Source organism: Panulirus ornatus, chromosome 33 (assembly GCF_036320965.1).
Source record: "Panulirus ornatus isolate Po-2019 chromosome 33, ASM3632096v1, whole genome shotgun sequence".
Taxonomy (NCBI): domain Eukaryota; kingdom Metazoa; phylum Arthropoda; class Malacostraca; order Decapoda; family Palinuridae; genus Panulirus; species Panulirus ornatus.
In genome coordinates this window covers 13,487,067-13,503,464 of record NC_092256.1, presented here as the reverse complement: position 1 = coordinate 13,503,464, position 16,398 = coordinate 13,487,067, and the positions used below count along the sequence as shown (strand labels likewise).

The 16,398-nt window shown below is 39.0% G+C and overlaps 1 protein-coding gene across 2 annotated transcripts in view; it reads left to right on the top strand.

Annotated features, from left to right (window-relative positions):
- LOC139759479 (uncharacterized) overlaps positions 1 to 16,398 on the top strand; it is a 41,523-nt gene that overhangs the window by 10,176 nt on the left and 14,949 nt on the right. For both annotated transcript variants that reach the window (XM_071681652.1, XM_071681653.1), the window contains 4 exons: positions 2,020 to 2,072; positions 4,698 to 4,806; positions 7,328 to 8,526; positions 12,003 to 13,244. In XM_071681652.1, coding sequence (XP_071537753.1) covers positions 2,020 to 2,072; positions 4,698 to 4,806; positions 7,328 to 8,526; positions 12,003 to 13,244 — 2,603 coding nt within the window. The remainder of the gene's footprint in view (positions 1 to 2,019; positions 2,073 to 4,697; positions 4,807 to 7,327; positions 8,527 to 12,002; positions 13,245 to 16,398) is intronic.

Sequence of the window (16,398 nt, the reverse complement as noted above, 5' to 3'; positions counted from 1 at the left end):
GACACTGTTTTTTCCAGGGTTTTGTAGATTGTTCAGCTCCATAAATTCAATCAGTTTGCCTCCTAAAACTTACTCAAAAATTTAATAATATGTGATGTTAGTGCTATGGGTTGATAGTTTTTATTTACTATGCTTCCACCTCTGTGGAGTGGGTTAATTAAGTCAGTTTCAGACTTTTGGGGATGATACTAGAATCTAGACCACTACTTCAGAGAATATTTAGTGCTTGAACAATGGATGTTTTGCTTTTCTGTCTGAAAAGTAAGTACCATGAGTCCAGGCTCAGGGCAGAATGCATTGGCATGTTCTCAGTGGCTTTTTGGAAATCCCATGTTGGGTTGGTGATATCTGCTGTGTTCATCTTTGTGTGTTTGATATTTAGGAAAAAGTCTGTTGGGTCATATATTTTAAGGTAGTTTTTGACTTAGTGAATACCTATTCCTATTGCCTTTTGTAGAATCTCACTCATCTGGCTGTCATCTGTCAAAATACCTTCTCTTGTTTTTAGACCTTTGGAGTTTGTGGTCCTCTGTTTGTGTTTGCATATGACTAAAAGTGTTTTAGGTTATTTCTTATTCCATTAATGACACTCTCCTCATCTTCTTTTTCCTGTGCTTTATATAACATTTTGAGTTTTTGTGTGTCTGATGATTTATTTGATGGGTTGTCTTTTCTTTGCTAGCTGAGCTAAGTCTTCTTAAAAGGTTGGCAGTCTTTTTCACATCCTGTAAAGTGCTTATCTTTCTTGTTTTACTCTTGACCTTTTATGCTTTCTTCTTTGGTACACTTCTGATACAAGCATGGAGTACCCAAGTGGTCATGCCATTAACACACTCCTCCCCTGTTTTGGTACTCAGCAGGATTTCCCATTTTGTTGCAGATATCTCATTGACAACATTCTGCCATTTTTCTGTCTACTATTGAATCTGATTTGATTGAATACCCCTCCATGGTTATGTGTGTTTTGCCATGGTGGTTTGACATCCAATTTTGTTTGTACTTCTGTTTAGTTTTGATCAGAATACTGGGGTGTTTGAGATAGTGGAGTCATATATACTATGTATATTGTTTGTTTGAATTGAGTCCAGGGTTGTATTTCTTTTGGATGGCTTTAGTGTTTGTTGAATGAGGGAAAACTTGTTACTTCATCTATTTTTTTTTTTTTTTTTTTTCCAACTGTTCCTCTGAGCTGCCTCCAGCTGCAGTGCTGTTTCTTGCATATCTCCATTTAATGAATGGTGGGTTGAAGTCCCTCAGGATAAGTATATTTGAGACTGTGTTTCCGAGGAGGTCAGGACATCATTTTGTGTTTCTTATTGGTTCTGTAGATTCTTATGGTTTTCCATTTGGTGGTGTGTAGATTAATGCAATGACCAGGTTTGGGTTTTCAACCTTGGTAAGTGCTTCTGCTACATCATTTAAGGAGTTCAGGAATTCACTTGTTAAGAGTATCTTTTATATGCAGTTCAACTCCATTACATGTTCTGGTCTTGTTGCATCTGTACAGGTTGTAGTTTGTGATCCAGACCTCGCTATTCATGAAGACTTTAGTGTTTGTTTCATTGGAGGCCACAAATACTGCATTTGACTCGGAAAGCTAGTTATGAATGAAATTTTATTATTACAATATGATTTAAGTCCGTCTGTTCATATACGATGAATGTTACCTGGCCTGTCTCTTCATTGTTTTTTGGGGTTAGTATGCTCACTTCTGCTGAACTTAGCAGAATGCTTTTAGTTCCTTTACCATATTGTAAAGAGTTTAGAATTCCTAGAAACTAGCTTACTTGCTTTATCCTCATAAGTACTTCAAAAGTGTTATTTATTGCACATTGGTCCAAGGGAGGTTTAGGAACTTGACCTCACAAAATTTCAAGCATTGAATGAAACTGTGCAATGTTGCATCTTCTGTATCATTTACAGAGTAGTGAGTATCTTGTCTATCTCTCTTATCAGTGCTGGATAATTTTAGATTCTGTAACTTGAATATTAGATACATAGTTTGTGTTTTATTTCCAGGTGTTGGAGGGAATGGTACATCTCAAGCTGTAGGAGACAGTGGAGGGAGTCAGGTTTGTTCTTTAAGTAATGTTCTAAGCATTCCTCTTCATTTATCAGACTCTTACTTCATGCTCGTGCATTTCATCTAACTTTCTTCTCCTTCCCTCACTCTCAGTAGATCCCCTACCAGAGCTACTTTTGTGAGAAATAAACCATTTTTGTAACTTTGCCATCTGTCACCACCACTGTTGCCTATCTTGTTTCACAGCCATGGATTCAAAAACTTTGCATTGAATATCACTCCCTTAACTAATAGTAGGTTCATCGCAAGCTAGCATTTCATTTTAGAATTACATGAATTATATTTGAAAATCCAGTTGAAACAATAAAGAAATAAAGAGTTTTACTAACTTCATGTAAAGAGGGATGAATTTCTCTTCATACTGGATAATTGGCCAATAGCCAATAACCAATTTGTATTTACGTTTTAGTGACTAACAATGATTGATTGGTTTATAGGTAATGTCATTTTAATCACAGTGCCTAGAATTTATGAATGTTGAATTAATGATCTTCATTTGTTGGAGGGCTATGTCATGTTCTTTATATATGTGTATTTTTCTTTTTTATACTGCTTTTAGAAAGTTTCTTGATTCGATATTAACACCCAGCTAGAGAGGAGATATATATATAGTGTTAGCCATGTACATTTTTATACATATGTGAGTTTTTTTATTATTAATTGCAGCCACAGGACTACTTATATGGGCCTCTGATGCTTTCAGGCTTTACACCACATGGGAGCAGGATAGTATATGCTCGTTTGGGATGAGAAGGTCCCTAAGAACAACTTTCCCTTTTTGTTCATTTATTGCATTTGTGTTGATGTTTTTGTTGTGAGGAGTGAATGTTTTGTGTGTCATGCGTGTTACTTAGAAGAATTGGTGCTTTGTTGAATTTGAGCATTTGGCCATTGAAGGTGATGGGAGGATGCGGGTTAGATTCATATCTGTTTGGGATGAATGGGAACTGAACACTTTTAGTTCCATTTGTGTAATGTAATGTTGCATGTTGTGTCAGGGTGCTGTGATGCGATTGTTAGGTTCATGTGCAAATAAGAAGACCTTCATACTATGGTCTGCAGGTGGCAATTGGAAATCGTTTAGGAACAAATTGAAGAGGGTTGGAGAAAGAACTGTTCCCTGAAGAACCCAACTGTATATCTTAAGGGTTTTAAAGGTCAAGCTCTTGTGATTATTTCTGGTTATGTAGCCAGCTATGAAGTTGGCCAAACTTTTTTCTATATTTGTGGAGGGTAATATTAAGTATCTTTTGTGTTTGGATATGTTTTGGGAGCAGCTGAGTGAGTGTGTCAGCAGTTTTAGTGCAAGAGATCAGGTATAAGTGATGGATGATTTGAATGCAAAAGTGAGTAATATCCCTGGGGATAGGGGAGAAAGAATACTTCCCACGCATTCCCTGTGTGTAGTAGAAGGCGACTAAAACGGGAGGGAGCGGGGGGCTGGAAATCCTCCCCATTCGTTTTTTTTTAATTTTCCAAAAGAAGGAACAGAGAACGAGGCCAGGTGAGGATATTCCCTCAGAGGCCCAGTCCTCTGTTCTTAACGCTACCTTGCTAATGTGGGAAATGGCGAATAGTTTGAAAGAAAAGAAAAGAAGGATATAAATGGGTGGCTTAGGGTATTCAGTGATGTGAATTGAAATGGAGAGCAGCTTGTAGTGTTACATACTAAAAAAGGACTTGTGATTGGGAATACCTTCTTTAGCAAGGGATGAACATATCTACATGTGGAGTATGAAAGATGGTAAGTGGGCTTTATTGGATTACATAATGATTGATAGATATGCAAAAGAGAGACTCATGGATATGAATATCTTGAAAGGGGCAGCTTGTGGGATATCTCTGATCATTATGTGGTTGAGGTAAGGGTAAAGATTTGCTGAGGTTTTTGGAAAAGAAAAAACGATAAGAGTGAGAAGAGGGTGATGGAAGTGAGCTTAGAAAAGAGACTTGTGCAAAGAAGAACCAGGAGAGATTAGATGTAGAGTGGCAAAAGGTGAGAGTAAACGAAGCAGGGAGAGTGGCTGAGGAATGGGAGATATTTATGGAATTATTGGTGGCGTGTGTGAGAGAAGTGCATGTCACATGGAAGGAGGGCTGGTGAAAAAGGGTAGTAAGTTGTGGGATAATGAAATAAAGTTGCTAGTGAAAAAGAAAAGAGAGGTATATGGGTAGTACTTGCAAGGAAGGTTTTTAGAAGTTAAGAATATAATTTTCCTCATTCATACTTGTTCTCCGTGTCCTACATTAGCAAGGTAGTTCCAGGAACAGGCAAAGAAAGGCCTCATTCTTTCACATCCATTCTCTAGTTGCTTATTGTACCAAAAACACAGTCCTTTGTTCACAAACAGGCCCCACAGTCATTTTCATGGCTTCCCCTGGCTGTTTCTTATACCCCAGTTCAGTCCATTAAGAAGAGCTGGACAGAGGTGACAGATTTATTTGTAAGGCTATTGGAATAGTTCTTCGACTATATGTTTGCATGATTTAGGGACTGTTTTACGGCTAATGCTATGACATATCCAGTTCTAGTGTATAAAGGCTCATTCATAATGAAAGATTGTATGTCTTATTGATTATATTAATGAAATTTAGTGGTTTGCTTTTCCTATAGGATGCTTGTAGCAGTGGCAGTGGTGAATCTAGTGAACTCTACAATGAAGGTGGCACCGTATCAACCACATATATATACAATTCCAGTATTTTTGATCAGCAGGGTTTAGGTAAGTGAAAGAAAGTACTACTGTCATTTCCTCATTATAGGTAGCACCTATGCTGTTTCTTCCAAAGTAATTGTAATCATTTCATCACAACTGCAGAGAGAATTAAAGGTTTGCAGGCAAGTACAAGACTTAAGGCTTACCCACTCTACATGTTGAATGAATAATTCAGGGTTAGTGTAGACAACCTTAAGTGTCCGCTCCTGTTCCTCCAAATAACCCTCACTTCACACCATCCCCCTCCATCACCATTTTAAGCCCTTATCATCATGCTTTCTAGAAAGTTTTTGTAAATATCATCTAATTCAGTTAGAATGATAAGAGATTGTGGTAACTTATTCTTAATTTTTTTTCTTTTTTTCTTTGGGGGGGTTCTGTAAAGTCAGGGGTTAGTGTAAGGGCGAGGGCAAAATCTAAGGAAAGAATAACATTTCTGCTGGAGGATAAGTGGGAATGTGCGAAAGAATGTAAGGAAGAGTGCTCCAAACTTGATGTGGCTAAAAGTGTAAGTGGATTGTGAAAGGTGGGTGATAAGTAGTGCTTATGCACCTGGCTGTAGGAAGGGTGACAAAAAGAGGCAAGTGTTTTGGGAGCAGCTGACTGATTGTATCAACAGTTGCGACGTGGGTGATCATGTATTAGTGATGGGTGATTTGATTGCAAAAGTGAGTAATGTGGCAGTTGTGGGTATAATTAAGGGCAATGGGGTATTCAGTGGTGTTGAGTGGAAATGATGAACAGCTTGTGGAGTTATCTGTTGAAAAGATCAGCTTATTGGGAATAGTTGGTTTGAAAAGAGGGACATGCATAAGTATATGTGGAGTAGAAAAGATGGTGTGTTGGCTTTATTGGATTATATACTAATTGATCTGCTTGCAGAAGAGAGAGAGACTCTTTACATAAAAATACACAAATGTACACACAACTGAATGAACAGATGCAATGTCTTTAAAGTGATCATGGTCCTATGAAAGTTCTAATTAGTGATTTGGTTGTTCTTACTTTTCTTTGGTAATGTGATTCATCAGAGACACTTGTATTTCTAATTCTTAGTTTTAAGTAAAGGAAAATGCCAACTACCTTTTCCCCTAGACTTAAATTTTGTATTCAGTTTAGATTGTTAACTAACTGACATGTATTCCTTTCACTGTAACTTGGGGGTTAGATACCCTGTTGTTGTTGTCTTTTCTTTCTTTTTTGAACTGGCCACATGTGGCTCAAGGTGAGATATACAGCTGTTAGTTCTGGTGGTGGCATTCCAGGTATATCTGTTTGACAATACAGCCACATTTTTATCCTTTCAATGTTCGTTTTATGTGAAGATGCCAAGGGGGTTTGTATAAGATTTGTAATTTCACAGTCTGTAATAATTTCTGAAGTTGTGACCCCTCATAAAAGATAATTGATATTGATAATGAAAACCCTTAGTAAAAATGTGTGTGACAAAAACACCAAAAAATACCACATATCTCATTACACATGTCTGACAGTACGGTACTTCTTGGAGACCTCATATGCTGGCAGTGGAGCAATAAAGTCATATGGTGCATAATACACTGAAATGTTTCACAAAGTTGACTTTTGTATAATTTTAATTAGAAAAGTATGGTTTAGTCATTTGTAATAGATTTATGGAGTTAGTTTTCAGAATATTTGAGATAAATCTGAACACAAAAGTATAGTGACTATTGAACTGCCACTGTGAAAGGGATAAGTGCTTCATTCTAACTTCTGTACATTGAGATGAGAAACTGTTTCTTTAAGAAAGTAATTTTTTTTTTTTTTTTTTTTTCAAACTATTCGCCATTTCCCGCATTAGCGAGGTAGCGTTAAGAACAGAGGACTGGGCCTTTTTCGGAATATCCTCACCTGGCCCCCTCTGTTCCTTCTTTCCGTCAAATAGATGTTAATAATTTTTTATATGTTTATTCATGTTTATTATGCTTTGTCGCTGTCTCCCGCATTAGCGAGGTAGCACAAGGAAACAGATGAAACAATGGCCCAACCCTCCCTCATACGCTCATATACATACCTATACATTTCAACGTTTACATACATATGCATACACAGACATATACGTATATGCACTTGTATATATTCATATATGCTGCCTTCATCCATTCCCTCCGCCTCCCACCGGCCACCTCACCACACCTTCATCCATTCCTTCCGCCACCCCATATATACATATATATTTTTTATATACACAATTTTAGGTAAGAAATGGTCTAAAACTTTGCATGCATTTATTGAGATTATGACCTAATGTTTATCAGAAATTGGGGTGCATGTTTCATAGAATACTTTTCTCACACTTTTTTAATCAAATTAGAAGGCATAGAAGTATGAGAATTTTCTTTTATTTTCCCCAGGATAAGAACTATTACATATTTATACTTTTGTAATTGGGGGGATCAAATAACTAATGCAGATGTAGGTTCATGCCTCATATGATGCTTCATTTCTATAGTTTGACATAAATATTGATTTACCCTAATTGCTTTTTTCATCATTTTCTCTACAGTTGCACTGACTATGGCACCAAGCTATCCATGTAATCATCCAAGTAACTTCCACTACTACCAGTACTCTACAATGATGGGAACTGTGCCAGGCTGCATCCCAGGGAGTAAAGGGTCAAATTCTGAGGGCTCGAGTAGTGAAGAAGGTGGTTGTGGACTTGTTACTCATAATGGACCACCAGCATCCAATTCTCCATTGAGTTCCCCACAGTCCTCCCCTTATGTCTCGCCACTACAGTCACTCAGTCCTAGTCGTGCCTCGTCTCCTTTATCGCGGCCTACCACAACAACTACAACCACAACAACTACAACAGCATCTAATCTTCCACTCACTATTACATCTTCAACGACAACAACATCTGCTAGTGCTATACTGTCTTCTCATTCAAGCCCACAGCTGGCCCACAAATATTCTGCAGGTGTAACACAAACAGTTACAACAACTGCTGGCACCAACCATGTACATACGCACCCTGGGACCACTTCATTAGCACAGAGCCATCGGGGGAAACCTCCCTCATCTGGTAGTCGGACCCAGAGACAGCCAGATCGCTCAGGCTCTCGGACTAGATTACCTGGAAATTCATCAGGAGGAGATAATGAAACAACAAGTGGAACTCAGGCCCATCAAAACAGTCCATCTTCAGCCCGTGGTGTGATCCAGACATCTCTTTCCCTCTGCAACAGTAATAATCACCCGAAGAGTTCTAGATGGTCTGGAAATTCTGCTGTTGCTTCTTTATCTACCTCTTCCTCAAGTAGTGCAGCTCCAGCTGGTAGCATAAAAAGTGTCACCAGACAAAATAGTCAGAGCCCTTGCCCAACTTCAGGCACCACTACAACTTGTAGAATTAGTGGGTCAACAGTTGTCACAGTAAGCTCTTCAGCCTGTAAAACTAACAGTAGCCACACCATTAACGGATCATTGTCCTCCACCTCCATATCTCCAAGTGCCACCCTAACAACTAGAAACACATCACCATCAGTCGTCCAAGGAGGGAATCAAGAGAAGAGTGTCCACACCATTAGTAGCAGTTCAGGGATCAGACCACCACCGTCCACAGGAGGGTCTGGTTCCACAAGCCAGTCCACTTCGGAGAAGTCTGCTGTAAACAATAACAACTGCCTCAACTTGGAATTTGTGAAACATGAGAGACTGAACAAGTATATTCAGCAACTCTCGGATTATCCCATTGATAAGGTGAGTCCTTAGAGATGTTTTCAACATCTATTTTATTTTTCTAGGCTTTTGATTTTAGGTTATGGTTTACATATAAATCTCTAACTTACAATAGAACATCATTGAGTGTTATTATGCTTTAGCAGGATTGTTAATTCAAAATTTCTCCAGATATTTTCAAATTAGTGATTCATCTAAGACATTTTTACTGACACACTTTCTCATAGTGATGTAGTCTAACATAGTTTATATTGGCCACTGTTACTTCTCACTAAATGTTCATTATTTTCAGTTTTGTATTGACCACTATTACTGCTTTTTAATGTATTATTGTTTGTGCCACCCTCACTGGGTAGCATCATGAACTTTTGCCTCTCTTGCTCATATCCACTTTCTGGCTGTCATGTATGATGTGCCAAAACCACAGACTACCCCATATACTGACTTGTGAACTCTTCCAGGCTAACTTCAAAACTTGACTTGCTTGCTTTACACCCAAGTGTTAGCTCACTTTCCCTGTTCTGTAGGTATTACTTTGGTTTTTTCTCCTGAAAGCTGGCTGCTTGTGTGCCCCACCACTAGCTAGACCACCTAGTGCTCAGCAAGCTGCTGCATTACATGATTACTGTCTGGCCATTGGCAACTCAAGGATGGGCTGATTTGATAACTTTTTTGGAACTCAACCTCTCATATCTTTCCCAGTAACATGACCTGGCATATTTTAAAAGAGTTTTTTTTTTTCAAGTTCCTCCAAAATTCATAAGACTTGATTCCAGAAATAGTGAAGAAAAAAGATAAAGGAAAACTCCACACGTTTGCTAGGCAGAGAAAGAAGGCATAGGAATCTTTCTTTCTATCTGTATTTCTGATGCCCATTCCCTCTGGGAACTTCCATCAAGGGGGTGGATATGGGAAAAGTCTATACTTATCCCTGTCCTTACATGCGTTCCTTGCATACACCATTTCAAGCATTCTTCCACGATTTTCCCTCCAGTACTCTTCCACTCTTATTCCCTTATGTTGCAGGTGATCTTCCCCTCACACCAACCCCTTTAATTGTACAGTATACCCTCGATTTACAGACTAATAGGGGGACGGAATGTTCGTTAGTGCCAAAAGACTGTCAAATCAAATGTAACCTATTTCTGTGCCACGTTACAGCTCACATGCTTTCTTTTAACTCCTCTATCACAGTAGAGTTTGGTCTGTGGTATGATAGTTGGGTGGCGGACACCCAGCAGTGTAGGAATGCTTGCTGGGCATTTGTAGGCAGGAGTCAGACTGAGATAGAGGTGATGCCACCCATCTCCTGTGAAGGGATACTGTTTTTATAACACGAGGACAGACTACCTGCTTTCATTGCACTTCTTACATGGTGCAGTGAGTAGGATTCATACCTATGCGGGAATATCCCAAGTTATTGCAAGGCTGCTCATCTTCTTAAGGAGATGGGGCACACCCAAGGAAATTGCCTCGGATGGGGGAACCAATCTAGATAGCGAGGAGCTGGAAGCTTTCTACAAAAAAATGGGGAATCTTGGCCCACATCTACTCAGCCCACTTCCCCCAGTCCAATGAATGCGCCGAAGCAGCGGTAAGGGCAGGTGAATAGGTGTTGAGGAGCAATATGGGTGTTGGAGGTAGCCTGCACAATAGCAAAGTGACTCAGACTATGCTCCAGTATCTCAGCACCCCCCTAAGAGAGGGGGACAAGTTACCCACACAGCTGGCAGCAGGGAGACAGTTGTGAGATGGTGTCCCACTGCCTTGGCAACATTATCTGATAATCCGGAGATGGAGAACTGCTCTGCAAAACAGGGACTGGGCCGTAGTAGAGAGCCAGGTTCGCATGCAGATCGGCCCAGCAGGTGATGCTGCTACGCTGACCATGAGCTCCCCTTTCTGTGTGCAGGACATCCCTTCGAAGGTGTGGGACAGGTGAGGTGTAGTAGTGGAGTTGAAGCCACATAGACAATACTCAGTGAAGCTGGACGGCAGTGGCTGCCTGTCTTTGCAAAACCAACATCACCTACGCCCCTGGGTTTTGCTTACTCCCTCAACATCAGCGGGTCAAGGGAAGTACCCACCCACAGCAGCTTCGCCCCCAGTTGTGGCGACACCCAGCCTCAGGTGGTGGCACCCTCACCATGTGAGACACTGCCCCACACACTTGCAAGATTATATTTGTGGTGGCTTCTTTGAAGAGTGGAGACACTGATTTATGTCATTTTTGTTCTGCTTGCATGTAAAAGAAGTGTATTGTTGCTGACCAGTGATTTGTGTGTATGCTCACCTTATGCCTTGTCAAATTTTAATTTCACTTCTTTTTTTCTTTTTTCCTTTTCTTGTTACAAAATGGCACGTTTAGTTACCAAAATCTCTTGAGGTGGTGTAGGATTTAGAGTGTGGTACGATAGTTGGGTGGCAGACACCCAGCAGTGTGTGAACACTCGGCGGGCTGTTAGAGTCAGGAGTCAGACTGAGATAGACGTGATGCCACCCCTCTCCTGTAAAAGTATACTTATTTATACAGTGATGGCTGCACAGGGATGCTGAAAAGCAGGGGACTGAGGGTTTCCCCCCACATTTTGTTAAGACATACTTGTATAGAACTACGGAATGTTGTGAAAGCTTTTACTTCAGTGAACAGACTGGCATTTGATGATGGCTGTCTGTGCACTCATTATTGAGATATTTAAAATTGACTAGGCTTATTTTTATGTAGCATTTCTTTTGGTTGTACTGTTTTCACAAGTTTAGAAAATGTGAGTGACAATAAAGAATGTTAAAGAGATGGTACCTTATAATGTAGAACTACCTTTATTTGCTGTACAAATAGGCAATTAGTCGCATATTAGACAGTACGTAGTCAGTTCATTTTTTCAGTAAGTTTTCTTGCAAAAATGCCTTACATATGCATATATGGTACTGTATGTAGGTGTTTTCTGTTATTTGAACATTGACGTCCCATTTTTATTAATTTCTTTGTTGAACTCAAGGTGTAAGAGATTTGCTTTGATGAAGGCATCACGATATTCAAACGTGTGTGTGATAAATCTTTATTTTTTCATTTGTTTTTGACATCATATGTTGGATCAGAAAGTGAAAGCTATGCCATACATTCTGGAAGTATTTATATGCCACAGCCACTCTGCCACACATGAAATGGGGAGGGGGTTGCCATTTCATGTGTGGTGGGGTGGCGGGCGGAATGGATGAAGGCAGCATGTATGAATATGTATGTACATGTGTATATATGTATATGTCTGTGTGTGTATATGTATGTATATGTTGAAATGTATAGGTATGTATATGTGCATGTGTGGGCATTTATGTATAGACATGTGTATGTGGGTGGGTTGGGCCATTCTTTCATCTGTTTCCTTGCGCTTCCTTGCTAATGTGGGAGATGGCGACAAAGTATAATAATGATGATAATTATGATAATGATAATAATAATAACTTATCAAAACTGAAATATTTCTTGTTTATTTCAGTTAAAAAGAATGAGTGATAGAGACCTTATAGAGCTGGGGCTGCCTAAGGGTGCTTTGACAAAACATCGTCGAGCTCAGCTTGGTTTGGAGTCTCCTGGTCACCACATCCCTAATGGCTTCACTAACCCTTCTCCCATTATCTCACATCCAAGGTCTTCTCCCCAAAACCACCATACTCCTTATAATCTATCTCATTATTCCTCTCATAATCACTCTGCAACAACCTGTTCTACTCAGACCTCTCATACTACACAGTCCACAGCACATAGTACTTCACACAATATGATACCAAACCATGCAAAGTCAGCCACATCAAATGCTACCACACATAATTCACACAGTCTTTCTCAAACCACAACAAATAACACGCAAACTTCATGCCATAATTCCATACAAAACACAGTATCAGATTCTACTAGTTGTAATTCTTCTTTGAATACTTTACCACAGACATCTTCTCATAAAGGAGCTTGTTCTCAGGCATCAAGCATCATAAACACCACTCTCACTCCCACATCATCTGTTCAGTCTTTGTCATCAACTGTATCATCTGCCACCACGACAACCACCACCCACACCACTACCAGCCCTACAACTGCCTCTACCACCATCACTACCACTGCTAATGCTGCCGCTGTTGCCACAACTACTAACACAAACACTGCCACCAATGCATCCAGTTCCACTAATACCACTAACACAACCACTGTCACTGATAATGTATCCTGTACTACTACATCTCCCAGCATTGTTACTGTTGTTACCACATCTGGAAGCATTTTAGCTACAACTACAACCTCTGCCAATATTGTTACAACAACACATGTCACTCAGTGCCATACTGTCACACTCTCACCCAATCCAAAAGGACCACCAGCTATTGTGCAGGCACCACCAAGTATTTCTTCTACAGATATTGGCAGTACAGTATCAGTTACTTCGAATAGCATTCAGGGAGCTCATTCCACATGTAACTCTTCTGCTACCTCAAATTCCATCTCTGCTTCTGCCACCTCTGTTCCTCACTATATGACCACCCCACCACCAATTCACCATAAAACTCCACCTCCATCTGCTGGTGCTACTACAAACTTGGGCCATCACCACATGGCTAGCCAGTTGCCTCCAGGCCAGCACAGAACTCCTCCACCTCCACTGTGCCCTCCTCCTCGCACCCCATCACGAGAACCAACCACTTCCAGCACAAGCACTGGTCTGGCAATGAGTAATGGAATGCAGCAGGTTAGGAATCCATTGCTAATGTTTTATGAAAAAGCAATTGTCATAGTTCATGGATAATGTCATGTGTTTGCAGCTCATGAGATTCATTTTCAATCTTTAAGCAAGACATAATTGTAAGGATATTTTCTATTAATATTTGTGCTTCCAGTCACTTTTCCAGGCTTAAACCTTTGACTAAGCTAACTTTTCTAGTGTGTGTTTTCCATCCTTTGAAAGTAGGAGGCTATGTTTGGGATGCTGCTTTTGGAGTTCTGGTAAGATAAACTCATGATTATCTTCTTTATTGCTAAAGAATTAGATTCGCAACAGAACATTACAATATTTTGAAACATTTGGATAATGATAAATGTATTCAAAAAAGAATAGCTGAAGTAAATAGATGTCAGACTGAGCATTAATCATCTTTGGTTCAAAACATTCAAAATGTTGTTGATAAAATCACTGAGTAAATTGTAATTTTCTCAGTACAGTTTTCTTTTGTTGGATTTAACTTTATGCCAGAATTGATAATTTACACTCAAGAGAAAATATGAAAATATTAATGAAATAAAGCAAGTGTTACGTGACATTGGCAATCATTTAGTGCACCTGCCCATTTGATTACTTTTAGAGTATTATGCATATTCTGAATATAATAGGGGTAATTTAGGGCAGTGTGAACAAGGAAAATTGAAGTGAAAAAAAATGTGCGAAATATTAGGGCATCGATGTGTGATGTTCTCTCATCTCATTATTTTTTTTTTCATTTTTGCTATAGGTGTTTCATTATAGAAGTTGTATATCACTTCTTGGGAGACTGATCTGGTGAGAACACTAAGGTGAAATAATTAATTGTTGATAATCTTTTCTTATTCTACCATCTCATTGAATACAAATTAAGCTATTTGGATAGGATACACTATGTTATTTTAGTATATTTCAGCTATTTTCAGGGATTTATCTTAATGAGGCGATGGATTCCTTACCTCATCTCTTCTTGCCTTAGTTTTAAACACAATCATTAATATGCTATAGTAAATTGTAATTTTCCTGTTTTTCTATGCAATTTTCTTCATTAGGTTCATACATACCTTAAAATAGAGGAAAAACAGGTGAAAGAAATGGAAGTCTTATAGAGCATTAGTAGTCATTGTCAGATAAAAACATTCAACTTATAATCAATAAATTTATACATATACATTTAATTTTTTCTGCATTAGCAAGGTAGCATGAAGGACAGAGGACCGAGCCTTAGAGGGAAAATCCTCACTTGCCCCTCTTCTCTGTTCCCTCTTTTGGAAAAGTAAAAACTGGCAGGAAGGATTTCCAACTCCTCTCTCCCGTCCATTTTAGTCGCCTTCTATAACACACAGGGAATACTTGGGAAGTATTCTTTCTCCCGTATCCCAAAGGATAAATTTGATATATATTAATGTATATATTTTCTCGACATAGCTTTCTCCAATAGGGTTTTACCTAATTCCTGATAGATAATCATATACATATTCAGAAAAATTTAGGTAAATATTCAGAAAAATTTTGGAGACAATAGGTGACATAAATGAAAGTCTTACTGAGAATTAACTCATCTTCTGTTCAGGACACCCATCATATAATCAGTAAAATGATATGGTAAGTTATTTTTTTCTTCATAATGCTTTTCATTAGGTTTAAACCAAATGTAAGAATTAACCCTTTAACTCTAAGGTTTCCTTGCCGACCATGTGAATCTCAGTTTTTCAGGTTGCATAAAGATGTGTGTATGCCTACAGTTTCAAAAATATATAAAAGCATGGTTGAGAGAGCTGAAAAGTGTGTGCTGAGATGGTTTGGACATATGGAGAGAATGAGTGAGGAAAGGTTAACAAAGAGGATACATGTAGCAGTTATAGGGGAATAAGTCGTATAAGTATACCAGGAAAAGTGTACGCAAGAATATTAATTGGCAGAGTGATGGAAGTGACTGATTGCAGAATAATTGAAGAGCAAGGGGGTTTTGGGAAAGATAGGGATGTATGGATCAGATTTTTGTAGTAAAGATGAATGTGGAAAAGTATTTAGCGAAAGATAAGAAGTTGAATGCAGCTTTAAAGGATCTGAAGAAAGCGTATGACAGTCGAATGAAATGCTTTGTGGGATTTGTTGAGGATATATGGTATAGGGGGAAAACTGTTAGATGATGTACAAACCTGTAGAGGAGCAAATGCATGTGTAAGAGTGGATGAAGAGCTGAGCAAAAGTTTTGGGATTCATATAGGTGTGAGGCAGGGCTGTGTGATGTCACCGCTGCTTATCAGTTTATATATGGATGGTGTGATAAGAGAGATAAAAGCAAAACTAGGGAAAAGGGGTGCAGAGATGGAGTTTGGCAGAGATATGGTGGCTAGTGGCAAGCCTATTTACAGATGATGCTGTGTTGTTTGCAGAAAGTAAAGAGGAGTTGCAGAAGGTTGTAAGTGTGTTTTATTATGTAAGTGTAGGAGGTCAAAAGTAAATGCAATTAAAGATAAAGTCATGATGTTTGAAAGGAAATGGAGTGAAAGTATAGACTTTTTAATACCATATAGAGTGAAAGAAGAAAGTGCTAAATTATGCTGTGGATATGGGGGAAAAAGACTGGAAGAAGTGAGGGAATTTAAGTAGCTGGGAGCTGCCTTGGGTAAGTGTGGTGATATGGAAGGACAGATAAGGGAGAGAGAGCAGTACAGGGTAGAAGAGTCATTAGATTCTTTAATGGAATGATGAAGGGTAGAGGTGTAAGTATGGAGGTGAAGAGAAGATTAAGTGACAGCATAGTCCTCCTAACCCTGACCTATGTATCTAAAACATGTAAGTGGAATGAGGTGCAAAGGTCAAGAATCCAAACTGTGGAAATGAGCTATTTAAGAAGAGCTTGTGGTGTGACTTGATGGAATAAAGAAAAAATTAAAGGGTGTATGAGAGATGTGATATGGAAAGGAATGCAAAGAGAATGAGTTGTGGAGTGTTAGCATGATTGAAATGTAATACTTTGAGGTGGTTTGGGCATGTGGAAATATTGCATAACTGGGAGTTTACAAGGAGAGAGTATGATAGTACTATTAAAGAGGTTGGTTTGAGTGAAAGACCACCTATGACGTGGGCAAGTAGGGTGGAGGAATACTGGAGGGAGAGAAACAGAGGAAGAATGAGTGGA